The 16,077-nt window shown below is 46.9% G+C and overlaps 1 protein-coding gene across 14 annotated transcripts in view; it reads left to right on the top strand.

Moving 5' to 3' along the window:
• The window catches only part of LOC125727321 (NACHT, LRR and PYD domains-containing protein 3-like), a 39,838-nt gene extending 28,256 nt beyond the window's left edge, over positions 1 to 11,582 (top strand). For 10 of the 14 annotated variants that reach the window (XM_049004003.1, XM_049004009.1, XM_049004010.1 and 7 more), the window contains 6 exons: positions 6,540 to 6,713; positions 7,094 to 7,267; positions 7,721 to 7,894; positions 8,271 to 8,444; positions 8,559 to 8,605; positions 10,235 to 11,582. In XM_049004003.1, the coding sequence (XP_048859960.1) occupies positions 6,540 to 6,713; positions 7,094 to 7,267; positions 7,721 to 7,894; positions 8,271 to 8,444; positions 8,559 to 8,605; positions 10,235 to 10,755 (1,264 nt within the window). In that variant the 3' untranslated portion in view covers positions 10,756 to 11,582. The remainder of the gene's footprint in view (positions 1 to 6,539; positions 6,714 to 7,093; positions 7,268 to 7,720; positions 7,895 to 8,270; positions 8,445 to 8,558; positions 8,606 to 10,234) is intronic. The other 4 variants (XM_049004007.1, XM_049004015.1, XM_049004013.1 and 1 more) reach the window with 4 other exon arrangements.
• Positions 11,583 to 16,077: the final 4,495 nt, after the last annotated feature.

Raw genomic sequence — 16,077 nt, 5'->3', positions numbered from 1 at the left:
ATCCACCAGGACACCATGGCTAAGAATCAAATCCAGGGTGTGGTTACAGGCATGAGTAGCCCGACTACATTCTGACAAACACCTACAGAGTCTAGGATAGCGGAAAACATTCTAGGATCACTGTCATTCTCCATGTGAATATTAATTTCACGGCTTTGTCAGTAGTGACCACCAGGATTGTTGAAAAATCTGCAAACTCCAGGGAGCAGGCGGTCTATACACAATAACAGTAGTGATTGGAGTTTAGGGACCAGGCGGTCAGACTGAAATATTGCAGCAGCACTAGCACCTTTGCTATCTGGTCGAAGGTTATGCTGTAATCAGCTGGAGTAGATTCATTTAGTGCCATGAATTCATTCGGTCTAAGTCAGGTCTCTGTAAGGCATAAGGACCAAGACTAAAATCAGTAATCATTTCATGTATTAGTAGCGCCTTAGGACCAGTGATCTTACATTCAAAAGTCCAAGTTTTAGCCTTGCATTACACCTATTATCTAATAATGGATTTGGTTTAATTATTATTAAGTTATTATGACTACGGTGGAATAGACCTCCACGATTAAAAGTGTGGGGAACAGACACAGTCCCAGTAACATGAACCCTAGGTGACGACTCTAAGCACCTAGCAGGTGGTCGGTTATGCGGGTTTGCCTGCCGCCTGGACTTGGCTCTGGCTAGTCAGCAATTTGCCTGGAGACTATGAGCTATGCTTTTGGACAGGAGATCGGCACCAGTCCACGAGGGGTGAATACCGTCCCTCTTCAAAAGCCCAGACCTACCCCCAAATATTTGCCAATTGTCTGTATAACCCACAGCAATTATCGGGCACCATTCCGACAGCCAGCGATGCAGCGACGATAATCTGCTGTATATTTCATCACCACGTCTAGCAGGGATGGGGCCAGAGTGCGTTACTGACACACACATCTTCTTCACAAGGCTGCACACCTCTATGAAATTTGTCTATGTAACTATTGACTATGAATTGCAGAATCATGCATGACCAATAATTATAGCTCTACATTAATTTTATCGTTCTTTTTTTTTTTTAAGATGTGAACAGAATGTGCAGCCGTGTTGAGGGACCAGGCAGTCTATACACAATAACAATGGTGTTAATGGTTCCCTGACTATGAAACTTGAAGGGGGGGGGTGACCTATAATATATTTTGCCGAGCTCAGGGGTAGGAATGGACAACGCACAAGCTTTTAAAACTAATTAATAGTCAGGCCGAGTTCCTTTAAAAACTATTAATTGTTCTTTATATTTTAAGAACTCAGGCTGGGATTCATAGCTGTGACTGTCTGCAATTTTCTTACTTCATACAGAAATTAACATTCATAAGTGCTTGTCTCGTTCGTCCCTCCACATAAGTTATGGGGACTGCTATCATATGCTGGCTGGGGAAAAATAATACCTGCTTTTTAGTAGAATAGATTACTGTAATGCCCACTTCTCTGGTCAGCCTAAGAAATCTATTTCACATCTACAACGGGCCCAGAATGCCGCTGGCGGAGTGTTAACACGCACCGGTCACAGGGATCACATCTACAACGAACCCAGAATGCCGCTGGCGGAGTGTTAACACTCACCAGTCACAGGGATCACATCTACAACGGGCCCAGAATGCCGCTGGCGGAGTGTTAACACGCACCAGTCACAGGGATCACATCTACAACGGGCCCAGAATGCCGCTGGCGGAGTGTTAACACGCACCAGTCACAGGGATCACATCTACAACGGGCCCAGAATGCCGCTGGCGGAGTGTTAACACGCACCAGTCACAGGGATCACATCTACAACGGCCCCAGAATGCCGCTGGCGGAGTGTTAACACGCACCAGTCACAGGGATCACATCTACAACGGGCCCAGAATGCCGCTGGCGGAGTGTTAACACGCACCAGTCACAGAGATCACATCTACAACGGGCCCAGAATGCCGCTGGCGGAGTGTTAACACGCACCAGTCACAGGGATCACATCTACAACGGGCCCAGAATGCCGCTGGCGGAGTGTTAACACGCACCAGTCACAGGGATCACATCTACAACGGGTCCAGAATGCCGCTGGCGGAGTGTTAACACGCACCAGTCACAGAGATCACATCTACAACGGGCCCAGAATGCCGTTAGCGGAGTGTTAACACGCACCAGTCACAGGGATCACATCTACAACGGGCCCAGAATGCCGTTACCGGAGTGTTAACACGCACCGGTCACAGGGATCACATCTACAACGGGCCCAGAATGCCGCCGGCGGAGTGTTAACACGCACCAGTCACAGGGATCACATCTACAACGGCCCCAGAATGCCGCCGGCGGAGTGTTAACACGCATCAGTCACAGGGATCACATCTACAACGGGCACAGAATGCCGCTGGCGGAGTGTTAACACGCACCAGTCACAGGGATCACATCTACAACGAGCCCAGAATGCCGCTGGCGGAGTGTTAACACGCACCAGTCACAGGGATCACATCTACAACGGCCCCAGAATGCCGCCGGCGGAGTGTTAACACGCATCAGTCACAGGGATCACATCTACAACGGGCACAGAATGCCGCTGGCGGAGTGTTAACACGCACCAGGCACAGGGATCACATCTACAACGGACCCCAGAATGCCGCTGGTGGAGTGTTAACACGCACCAGTCACAGGGATCACATCTACAACGGGCCCCAGAGTGCAGCTGGCGGAGTGTTAACACGCACCAGTCACAGAGATCACATCTACAACGGGCCCAGAATGCCGTTAGCGGAGTGTTAACACGCACCAGGCACAGGGATCACATCTACAACGGGCCCAGAATGCCGCTACCGGAGTGTTAACACGCACCAGTCACAGGGATCACATCTACAACGGCCCCAGAATGCCGCCGGCGGAGTGTTAACACGCATCAGTCACAGGGATCACATCTACAACGGGCACAGAATGCCGCTGGCGGAGTGTTAACACGCACCAGGCACAGGGATCACATCTACAACGGACCCCAGAATGCCGCTGGTGGAGTGTTAACACGCACCAGTCACAGGGATCACATCTACAACGGGCCCAGAATGCCGTTAGTGGAGTGTTAACACGCACCAGGCACAGGGATCACATCTACAACGGGCCCCAGAGTGCAGCTGGCGGAGTGTTAACACGCACCAGGCACAGGGATCACATCTACAACTGCCCCAGAATGCCGCCGGCGGAGTGTTAACACGCACCAGTCACAGGGATCACATCTACAACGGGCACAGAATGCCGCTGGCGGAGTGTTAACACGCACCAGTCACAGGGATCACATCTACAACGGGCCCAGAATGCCGTTAGCGGAGTGTTAACACGCACCAGTCACAGGGATCACATCTACAACGGCCCCAGAATGCCGCCGGCGGAGTGTTAACACGCACCAGGCACAGGGATCACATCTACAACGGGCCCCAGAATGCCGCCGGCGGAGTGTTAACACGCACCAGTCACAGGGATCACATCTACAACGGCCCCAGAATGCCGCCGGCGGAGTGTTAACACGCACCGGTCACAGGGATCACATCTACATCGGGCCCAGAATGCCGCTGGCGGAGTGTTAACACGCACCGGTCACAGGGATCACATCTACATCGGGCCCAGAATGCCGCTGGCGGAGTGTTAACACGCACCAGTCACAGGGATCACATCTACAACGGGCCCAGAATGCCGCCGGCGGAGTGTTAACACGCACCAGTCACAGGGATCACATCTACAACGGCCCCAGAATGCCGCTGGCGGAGTGTTAACACGCACCAGTCACAGGGATCACATCTACAACGGGCCCAGAATGCCGCCGGCGGAGTGTTAACACGCACCAGTCACAGGGATCACATCTACAACGGCCCCAGAATGCCGCCGGCGGAGTGTTAACACGCATCAGTCACAGGGATCACATCTACAACGGGCACAGAATGCCGCTGGCGGAGTGTTAACACGCACCAGTCACAGGGATCACATCTACAACGGGCCCAGAATGCCGTTAGCGGAGTGTTAACACGCACCAGGCACAGGGATCACATCTACAACGGGCCCCAGAATGCCGCTGGCGGAGTGTTAACACGCACCAGGCACAGGGATCACATCTACAACGGGCCCAGAATGCCGTTAGCGGAGTGTTAACACGCACCAGTCACAGGGATCACATCTACAACGGGCCCCAGAGTGCAGCTGGCGGAGTGTTAACACGCACCAGGCACAGGGATCACATCTACAACGGCCCCAGAATGCCGCCGGCGGAGTGTTAACACGCCCCAGTCACAGGGATCACATCTACAACGGGCCCAGAATGCCGTTAGCGGAGTGTTAACACGCACCAGGCACAGGGATCACATCTACAACGGGCACAGAATGCCGCTGGCGGAGTGTTAACACGCTCCAGTCACAGGGATCACATCTACAACGGGCCCAGAATGCCGCTGGCGGAGTGTTAACACGCTCCAGTCACAGGGATCACATCTACGACGGGCCCAGTATGCCGCTGGCGGAGTGTTAACACGCACCGGTCACAGGGATCACATCTACAACGGGCACAGAATGCCGCTGGCGGAGTGTTAACACGCTCCAGTCACAGGGATCACATCTACGACGGGCCCAGTATGCCGCCGGCGGAGTGTTAACACGCACCAGTCACAGGGATCACATCTACAACGGGCCCAGAATGCCGCTGGCGGAGTGTTAACACGCACCGGTCACAGGGATCACATCTACAACGGGCACAGAATGCCGCTGGCGGAGTGTTAACACGCTCCAGTCACAGGGATCACATCTACAACGGGTCCAGAATGCCGTCGGCGGAGTGTTAACACGCTCCAGTCACAGGGATCACATCTACAACGGGTCCAGAATGCCGTCGGCGGAGTGTTAACACGCTCCAGTCACAGGGATCACATCTACAACGGGCCCAGAATGCCGCTGGCGGAGTGTTAACACGCACCGGTCACAGGGATCACATCTACAACGGGTCCAGAATGCCGCTGGCGGAGTGTTAACACGCACCAGTCACAGGGATCACATCTACAACGGGTCCAGAATGCCGCCGGCGGAGTGTTAACACGCACCGGTCACAGGGATCACATCACACCTGCTCTCACATCCCTGCACTGGCTTCCTCTGGCTTCTAGGATTGATTTTAAAGTTCATTTGCTAATTTGTAAATATTTACGTTGTTTAGCTCTGTCCTGCCTCCGTAACATGACTGTAAGGTATGTCCCAGGCAGATCAGTCAGATCATCCGGTAGTAATTTACTGATTATTCCTAAAACCCGGCTGGGGAGGGAGGGGGCAGCTTTTAGTCATTATGGGCCCAAACTCTGGAACTCTCTCCCAGAAAACCTGAGAGCTACTGAATGTCTCAGTACTTTCAAAACTAGGCTGAAAACGCATCTTTTCCCCACCGCATATAATAATCTATGATAATCAGTTTTATTATTTTACACATTTATTATTATCAGTAATTGTGGGGCGGGGGGGTCTCTCCCCCCAGAAGACACTGAGGCTAGAAGTCCCTATGAGGGAGGGGCCCCTAAAGAGAACATGAGTGGTTAAAGTCCTTTATGATAGTATTTTTTGATAGTATTATTTCAATAATGATTGACTGATTGATTCAGATAGATAGATGAGAGACAGAGAAAGAGAGAGAGAGTTGGGAAGCTCAAAATTCCCACCAGAAAGCTGCACTTGAATGGCTGACATTCTGGCTGCTGACTCAGAGATAGAAGTTGGTGATGTGACAATACTGAACTTACAAGAATGGCGAACGCATGGTTACTGCAAGGGACAATGCTTGTGAAATTCTGTGCAATGTTTCTTTTTAACTGCCACACAATCTTAGGCTAGAAAGCTGAACTGAAAGCATGAATGAATCCTTCTGAATCTTGATTTGTATGTAGCCTAAGCGCGTTTCCCCAGCAAAGACGATAATCGCCGGTTAGTCACTGTCAGATATCGCCACCGGGATACTTGTCTGATTACGCTCATTACCGATAATATCGTCATATCACCCAGACATAATTGGTGATTTGACATGTTCCCAGGTATAACAATACAGGGAGAAAAAGGATTTTACTCATGGGATCAGGAATCCAAGTGCCAGTTGCTGCTGCATTAGCTGCTGGGAATGTTCACATCTCCTCCTTTCAGTAATACGTGTCGAGTGTAGGGACACCTGGCAGAAAGATGGCTAAGGACTGCACTGCAAGCACTGGTCTGACTGTTATGGGAGGGTTCACGTCCATCTTGCTGTTGATGTTCCTATATATTCCTGTATATTCTGTGATTTTTGGCTATAGCTTCTACTTAATGTTTTTACCTCTAGTTTTGAGCAAAGATGCACTGACTCACAATTAGTGATCATATGACTGCAGCAGATTGTCAGGACGCACAGAACACTCCGCAGACTATAATTTATTTTGAAGTGTAAGCTCTGCTGCTAATTATACTGAAAACAAATGCTTATTGTAATGCTTTGTATTTTACTAATGTGTAGGAAGTGTATATGTCTGTGTCTTACAGTGTTTTCTGTTTCAGGCTGAACAGCTGTGATCTCATAGATAAACACTGTGAAGTGCTGTCTTCAGCTCTAAGATCAAACTCTTCCCCCCTGAGAGAGCTGGACCTGAGTGAGAATAACCTGAAGGATTCAGGAGTGAAGCTGCTCTCTGCTGCACTGGGGGATTTACACTGTAAACTGGAGATATTGAGGTCAGTATTACTGGGTATTCCACACTGTAAACTAGAGATACTGAGGTCAGTATTACTGCGTATTCCACACTGCACGATGGAGATACTGAGGTCAGTATTTCTGGGTATTCCACACTGTAAACTAGAGATACTGATGTCAGTATTACTGGGTATTCCACATCGTAAACTGGAGATACTGAGGTCAGTATTACTGTGTATTCCACACTATAAAGAGGAGACAGTGAGCAATTAGCTAAGGGAAAGAGAGGAGGGGTCCTGCCTTGTCTTAGACACTAAACTGTAATTCTTGAATTATTTATTAGAGCATCACATATATTTAATAATTATAATGGTGAGGTGATATTATTTATTGGGGAGTTTCTGTCTCTCTCTCTCTGCAGGCTGTCAGGCTGTAGAGTCACAGAAGAAGGCTGTTCTTCCCTGGCTTCAGCTCTGAAGTTAAACCTCTCACACCTGAGAGAGCTGGACCTGAGCTACAATCACCCAGGAGACTCAGGAGTGAAGCTGCTCTCTGCTGTACTGGAGGATCCCAGCTGTAAACTGGAGAAGCTGCAGTGAGTACAGAATATGCATTTTGCACAAAAGTAACTGGACACCAAGAAAACCCACAATGCCTTTCAGCAGTTACATAATAAACAAACACAAACCGCTTCTGTTTTCTTCTCCTTCTTCCTTATATCCCACAGTCTTATCAGCCCTCGATCCATGCTAGAAATAATTAAGCAGTGAAGCAGGAAACATCCATTCAACCATATACTGTAATCCATGCGAAACATTTGTGTTGGTTAGCAAAGTTAACAGCACTGTTACAGAAAACATGTTGACTTTAACGTGTTATGGACAAAAAAATAATGGACACCAAACAGAATCGGAATGATTGTTAAAATTATTTTTAATAATTTAATTGTTTTCTGAAAATCCATTATGTCATGGCCCTTATTCTCCTCATTTGAATACAGTGCTGCAGTGTAAAAAGTGGATTTAAAAGTGTTTAATTTTTTTTAAAGGGTGGGCCGGTGTGAACTCACAGAGAAATGCTGTGAGGCACTGGCTTCAGCTCTCAGATCAAACTCCTCACCCCTGAGAGGGCTGGACCTGAGTGACAATGACCTACAGGACTCAGGAGTGAAGCTGCTCTCTGCTGGACTGGGGGACTTACACTGTAAACTGGAAATACTGAGGTCAGTCTGACTGGGTTTTCCACACTGTAAACTGGAGTTACTGAGGTCAGTCTGACTGGGTATTCCACACTGTAAACTGGAGATACTGAGGTCAGTCTGACTGGGTATTCCACACTGTAAACTGGGGATACTGGGGCCAGTATTGTGGGGTATTCCACACCACAAACTGGAGATACTGAGGTAAGTATTACAGTGTATTCCACACTATAAAGAGGAGACAGTGAGCAATTAGCTATGGGAAAGAGAGGAGGGGTCCTGCCTTGTCTTAGACACTAAACTGTAATTCTTGAATTATTTATTAGAGCATCACATTTATTTAATAATTATAATGGTGAGGTGATATTATTTATTGGGGACTTTCTGTCTCTCTCTGCAGGCTGTCAGGCTGTAAAGTCACAGAAGAAGGCTGTTCTTCCCTGGCTTCAGCTCTGAAGTTAAACCCCTCACACCTGAGAGAGCTGGATCTGAGCTACAATCACCCAGGAGACTCAGGAGTGAAGCTGCTCTCTGCTGTACTGGAGGATCCCAGCTGTAAACTGGAGAAGCTGCAGTGAGTACAGAGTGTGTGTCTGACACGCTACAGATGCTTATGCATATATGTGAAGAAGAGGCACCAATAAATAAATGGATACTGCAGTACTATGTCATTCTGCTTCTCCTATAGTGTGGATCACGGTGGAGAGTGCAGGACCAGACCAGGCTTACAGAAATGTAAGTGTGTTTGCATGTTTTTATTAATAATACCATTAATACTATGTTATGGTTGTATTCACACAATTGTTGTGATGAGTGTGGCTTTTTGCACTGTGTGTAGATGGATTTCCATGTTTGTGTTTACGTGAGTTTCATGTCATTTTAGACAACACCCAAATGCGAAACAAAAAATCAAAATCATCACCAAGAACACTATCAATTCATTTAATCGTTTTTAAAAATACTTTTTACAAATGCTTTATAGCTGCTTGTATTATTTTCGTGTTTGTGTGGGAGTGTAGGATGGTTAAATATATTCTGAATTAGTTATACATCTTTAATTTCACAAAAAAAAGAATCCTTTGCATTTGTTCTTTTTGCGGATGCCGTAAGTGTGTGTTTTCTGTGTGAGATTCGTTAGTATTGTCCTAAGGAGGCACCTGTAGGCAGTGAGACCGGACTCTCTCCTCAAGTGCAAAATGTGAATTTGCATTTTTACAGGGTGGTTCTGGATCATTCATTAATATTCATGAGAGAATATTACTGATTGGCCACTGAATCCCTTAAACCAGTGGAGCCCAAATCCAGTCCTGGAGGGCCAGAGTCCTGCACATTTTTGGGTTTCCCCTCATTTAACACACCTGATTCATCTCCTTGTGCTAATAACCACACAGCTCTTGAGCTGAATTATTTATGGTGGAACAGGGAAAGAACTTTGCTACACAGGGCACCGGCCCCCCAGGACTGGATTTGGACACCCCTGCTTTAGGTAGAAGAAACAGGCAGCACAAGTCGATGTTAACTGGCCAATGAGGTAGTGCCCCTCTCATAAATATTAATCAGCCAGCCAATCGTGTAGGGCTTCACTCATGAATATTAAAAAGTTTTCCTGATCCACGGTGCTAAAAGAAATTAGCGCCCGGGACACACTGGATGTGCGGCGGAAAATATCAAATTTCATTTCGGCGCCCATGTTAACAGATTAGAGCGGCCGCGTGCGTGCGCGAGAAGCGGGGCTCACGCCTCGCGGCAGCGGCGCAGGATCTACAGTCACGCGCGCAGTAAGCGGTTCTCTATGGAAGCGTATTGCATTCATCTGGGGAAAAATCAATTCTGTTTTTCCGAATTAGTGAGATAATAATCCCGTTTTTCAGAGCAATATTTTTCTGAATTAATGAAAACCTTCCTGTTTCTTATTATGCGCGCACGATCTGTGCCGGAATAATCGTTTATATCAGAATCCAGGTCCAAATGTTTATTAAATATCACTTTAAACGTGTAATAATATTACTTAAATATTCTGTTATTGATGGCCATTTTCGAGCCGCACGCGCCGGAATTAGCGGTTAGAAGGAAAGACACTGACTTTAGTATTGATCTCTGGTGCCGTTTTGTGGTAAATATGCTTGTGATGAATATGTCTGATGAATGTCGCTGCTTTGTCATTTTTTTATTAAATTAATTAAGCTGTTAGTTTAGCTCGCGCCCCATTTTGGCGGCTCTTCCCACCGCCGTCGCGCGCCCACTTTATGTTTCATAAACTTCAGTTCCCGCTTCGTTAGGGGAAGCTGTGCTGTTTTTATATCGTACAGAAACATAAAGTACAGGCAGCCTGATGGGATTAATAATTCTTCCTCCTGCCTACAGACTCCTGCCAGCTGACGCTGGACCCCAACACAGCAAACAGACACCTGTCTCTGTCAGGAGGGAACAGGAAGGTGACATGGGGGGCAGAGTGGCAGCCATATCCTGATCATCCAGAGAGATTTGACAGCTGGGAACAAGTTCTGTGCAGAGAGAGTCTGACTGGCCGCTGTTACTGGGAGGCTGAGTGGGATGGATATGGAGCCCTGATAGGAGTCACTTATAAAGGGATCAGGAGGAAGGGAGTGAGTGATTATCTGCTTGGATTCAATGACAAGTCATGGAGTCTGTGCTGTAATACTGACAGTTACTCTGTCCGGCACAATAATAAACAGACTCTCATACCCATAAAGCCCTCAGGCTCCCGCAGAGTAGGAGTGTATCTGGACTGGGGGGCTGGTGCTCTGTCCTTCTACAGAGTCTCCTCTGATGGACTGACCCCCCTGCACAGATTCACCTCCTCATTCACTGAGTCCCTCTATCCAGGGTTTCGGGTTTTTATAAACTCCTCAGTGTCACTGTGACGTGTTGCTGGTTCTCCTGCAAAAAGGTCAAATCTCTGCTTTTTAACCTTTATAATCCTTTTCACTCTGAAATGTACAGAACTGTGCAAAAGTCTGAGGCAGGCAAAGAAAATGATGTTTAGATTATCCTGCTGTTGGTGTAAAACTATGATATGATGCCTGTCAAAGTGTGTCAGCTTCGCCATTTCAGAACCTCTGCTAAAATCATCCCAGTATTTGCAGCGACCGTCCAGTGCAGCCATGTATTTTTTGACTTGGCCACTAACACACCTCATACAGCTAGTCAATCTCTCACTGACTTTTTAAACCAATATATTTAATTATTTAATTGAGCTGTTGGTGAAATTTAACAAAATCATGGAACGGCTGAGGTGCCCCTGAGGAGAAGTTTGGGAACTGAAGCGGTGTTCATCTAGCCATCCAACTAGATATCAGTAACATTTTAGGAAACAGAAGAAATTATTACTAGTTTTTATTGTGTTACTCTTAATTTGTTCTAATGTTAAATTGTGTATTTTGTTCTAAGCCAAAGTACACTTGCTACCCAGATAAACAGCTTTAAACATTTCTTTGGACTGCCTAAGACTTTTGCACAGTACTGTGTGTTTTACAAAAAATAAATGACTGTGTTAAGTGAGCTGAATAAACATGAAAAATATTGTTTTTTATACGTTTTCTCTCTGACTAAAATGTAATTAAATGTAATCCTGATTGGGGGGGGCTATCCCCTTCTCCTGTATATGTACATTTTATATATTATATATTTATGTCCATTTACTGTATTCCCTCCCTGTACAGTGACAATAAAGGCTTTCTGTTCTGTCCTATTAATGTCCTGCTTCAGCGTCACCCAAAGCATAACTGAGTAACATAATGAAACCACAGTCTGCTGGATTAAGTTAAATTCACTGTATTACTGCAGCTGACCATGCCTAACACAATGACACTCAATCAATGTGTATAATAATCATTTAACTGGAGACAAAAACTGGAAAATATAATTATGTCCTGTTACTATCCTTCTTCAGTGGATTAAAGTAAATAAAATTATTATTAATATATTTCAATAAATAAAGAAATTTGTTTTGTTAAATAATTAACACCCTTGCCACCCCCACCCCCCAGTAATAAGTCTGGTTGCTCCCCCGTCAGACAGAAAGGGCAGGTGCCCAGGATCCCTTACCCCCCCCCACCCCACTGTAAAAGGTCTGGCTGCTCCCCCGTCGGACAGAACGGGCAGGTGCCCAGGCACCCTTGCCACCCCCACCCCACTGTAAAAGGTCTGGTTGCTCCCCCGTAGGATAGAAGGGGCACGTGCCCATGCACCCTTACTCCTCTGCCCCCACTTATCTGTCTGACTTATAAATTGATACACAGATAGATACTGAACCCCTCCCATGCCCGGCTGGCAAAAGCCACAAAATTTATCTGCATGCATTATTATTAACAAACGTGTAAAAATATACACAGACATCCATTGACAATCCACCATTTGATTCATTATCTATTGCACATTCTATACAGTGACTGTAGTCAGTTACAATGTCTCTCTATCAAGCTGCTGCCATATTTCTTACATCCACTGGACACGTCAATTCACAGAAAAGCGATCATTCCGGAAACAATGTGTACGTTTTAGGGCCGCCACTAGGTGGAGACAAAACACAGATTACTAAATAAAATAGGATCAGAATTAAATTATAAGAAAGCGGATCTATGCGCGATATAAAATACCATGATTACTCCGTTTTAACGGAAAACTTCTTTTTATTCAAGTTTGTCATTAGCAGTCATTTGCGTTCTTTCATAATAAAAACAATTTTATGAGCCATAAATTATCAATATATTTTGCAGGAACAGATATCGCGCCGCTGAAGTTCAGCACTTTCCCGTTTGAGATGAACGTGATGTTGCCGTTTCCTGCCGGCGACCTTTAAAAATCCACGACAGCAGCGGTTAGATGCAGCGTGTGCAGCGGCCATATTTACGGACAAAATCAAGCTGCTGACTAAGACTTAGTTTGTGGTTTATTAATTCATAAGTAACAGCATAATACTACATTATTTGTGCTTCCTCGGGTAAAGTGTTACCGATGAGAGAACATTTTGAAAATCAGTAAATAACATTTTCTCTTGCCTTGACTCTAAATCAGACCTAGACATATTTGAGTAGATTACCAGGTTTCCTCTGGTTATTGCACTTACCGCACACAATATGAAGAAAATGTAAGTGAACCGAAATCTCCATGCAGTGAATTAGCATCCTGTGAGTATCAAGTGCTGCAGGCCATACATTAGCAATGGCATCGGATCACTGTATTCAACAGGATAAGGGGTTATTCAGAAAGGACGAGTGTATTATTATAAAACAGATTGATAAATCAGCTTGTTTAAGCAGTTATTACTGTATGTCTTGTTCAATAATCCAACATACTTTCCCAGCTGGCAGCTTTCAAAGAGGACTTACTCATTGTTCTTGCAAACCTCGACATTTATGAAGGCCTCTATACCTTAACAAGCTTACGGTTAAATGCAGCACGGCCCTTGATGTCCTGTCTGGAGGTAATTTTCTGTACCGGGTTAGATGAAATGCATGAATCCATTTCCAAAAGCTGTTTATCTGGGTCCCCACGATGGGGCCCCTTGGATATGGTGCCAGTATCTCACAGGCTTTGGACACCGAATCAATCAGGCATTTCTGAGTCGCATCTTACATAAGAACATAAGAACTATACAAACGAGAGGAGGCCATTCGGCCCATCAAGCTCACTTGGGGAGAACTAAACTAATAGCTCAGAGTCGTTAAAATCTTATCTAGCTCTGATTTAAAGGAACCCAAGGATTCTGCTTGCACTACATTATCAGGAAGGCTATTCCTTACTCTGACTACACGCTGTGTAAAGAAGTGCTTCCTTAAATCCAGTTTGAAATGTTCTCCCGCTAATTTCCACCTATGGGCAAGAGTTCGTGTATTTAAACTAATGCTGAAGTAACTATTTGGTTGAACAGCATCTTTATTTAGCCTGATCTTTATTTTTTGTCTAGCAAATTTAACACAAACCAGTGTGTGGCCTGAATGACACACTAATGAAAGCTAATTCAGTGGCAGGAAAAGGTTTCCCGCTTATTTACATATATGTCAGAGGTTCACAGGGCTGCCAGCTTTGGTCTCCTGGCTGCTGTGACATTTTCAATTCGAGACAAATCTGCACATGCATTTACATGTGTCACAACTACGTCACGTGGGCCAAACGCCACACTTAAGGTAACAGGGGCAATTATTAGCCCTATTTTAACCCAATGGTTAACCTAACCATAAAGCCCCCAATAAACCTTATAAGCCCCGACTACGCCACCTGATGTTACCATAGGGCACCAGGACCCTCCAAGTTGGTTCAGACTGGTTGTGCTGGTATGAGTCGCTCCACAGACACCCAAACACCCGATGGTTTGTATTTTACCAATTTATTTTACAAAGAGTAAAAACACACTTTAAAATGCCGAGGCTAGCCGGTGGCATACAAAAACGTCATAAAAATTTAGTCCATTCAGGGCCCACTATCAGATCAGCGGGGCCAGGCGATGTCCGTGCAAAAGATGATCCCCACAAGCCCAGTTCCGTCCGCCCCAGCCTATAAAGGCGACACAAACACAAGGCGAGCAAACAGATTCTACCACAGCACGACCCACAATCGCCGTATAGGGATACCGAGGGTATCGCGACAAAGGCACACTACCGCACACTTATCACCCCCACAGGGCACCGCAATAATCACACACACAAATCGAAACACCCGTACACACCCACTACAAACGACACCATATCACGGTATCCACTACAGGGAGGATTGATAACCTGGTTTCGAACACCCGCCACTACATCAGCCTAAACCAGACCCCAGATCCGACGCCGACCCGATATTTGGCTCTGTCCAAGCGAACAGAGTTCTCACTTAACTCGCTGCGGGGGGGAATGCCCAGTTACTCTCCCCCGCTCCGGCGTCCCAGCGACTCCTTCCCCGCCAGAGCGTCTCGAGACGCGATCGCCACTCGGGGTGCTCCACTCTCCAGTATCGGCTCCCCTGTCCGCTCTCCGGTGCGTCTTCTCCCGACGCCTCGTCCGGTGTTTCTTCTGTCCACTCTCTGGTTTTTCCGGTGTCTCCTCCGGTTCCCCCCTTTCCTTTCTTCCAGGGTGCCTTTTCTGTAATGCGATCCTCCTCCTTCACTTTCCCAACCAATCCCAACCATTGTTCCAGCGCCGCAATTGTCAAGGCAATTAATTAGTCCCGCGATCCCGGCTGACGTACCAAAGGCACAAGGATATAAACAAAACCCACATGCCTATAATACCCACGTGACACTCCTCCCTACTTTTTCCATAGGCACGTCCTCGAGCCTGCTCCCAGCGGTACATTAAAACTTCCCCAAAGGAACACACCATGCATCAATCATACACCACAGCATGCCTTCAGGTATACCGCACTGGTTTCTTTCCAAAATTAGCCCGCTGTGACCTGCGTACTGTTTCCACACCCCCACCAACACTACTTCCTGGTCCTTGGGAGTACTCCTGCCTATGCCCAGGAGCTGGCCCTTTGGGCAAATACGGGGCACCCCAACAGGGCCACCCCATCCACCTGGGTCCCTCCTGAGAACGTGGTGGCTCAACCTGAGGCTCCACCACTGGCTTCGGAGTAAACTTACAGGTACGTAATCGGTTCCTATGCACTGTCCTTAAAGGCCCATCCCTGCCTTCCGGCCTCACCTGGTAGACTGGAATCCCAGACGGTAACTGCCCTACCACCACACAAGGGGTTCTTTCCCACCGATTAGCAAGTTTACCCAGCCCCATCCTCCTAAAGGTACGTATCAGCACCCTTTCCCCAGGTAAGAGGGGCTCCCCCTGCACCTTCTTGGAATGAAGCTGTACCTGGTGATCACTGGCCCTGGCAGAATGCTCAATCACTTTCTGATAGGCCCTGGCCAACCGCTGGTGATGCTGCTGTACCCACCCCTCTACAGACACCTGCTCCTGCCCGGTCCACGTTCCTAACACTAAATCCAATGGGAGCCGCGCCTGGGTGCCAAACATGACATAATGAGGGGTGAAACCTGTGGATGCATGGACAGTAGTGTTATAAGCCTTCACCAACTCTGGCAAAGCTTCCACCCACCTGCTCTGTCGCTCTTCATTTAGCGTACCCAACAGGTTTAAAAGAGTCTGGTTAAAACGTTCGCAGGTCCCATTACCCTGAGGGTGATAGGCACTAGTCCTACTCTTCCTACATCCATAATACCTGCACAACTCTGCCACCAGTTTAGA

This window comes from Brienomyrus brachyistius, unplaced genomic scaffold (genome assembly GCF_023856365.1).
Source record: "Brienomyrus brachyistius isolate T26 unplaced genomic scaffold, BBRACH_0.4 scaffold93, whole genome shotgun sequence".
NCBI classification, from domain to species: Eukaryota; Metazoa; Chordata; class Actinopteri; order Osteoglossiformes; family Mormyridae; genus Brienomyrus; species Brienomyrus brachyistius.
Note: the sequence above shows the minus strand (reverse complement) of the source record. Positions and strands in the feature narration are given on the sequence as shown.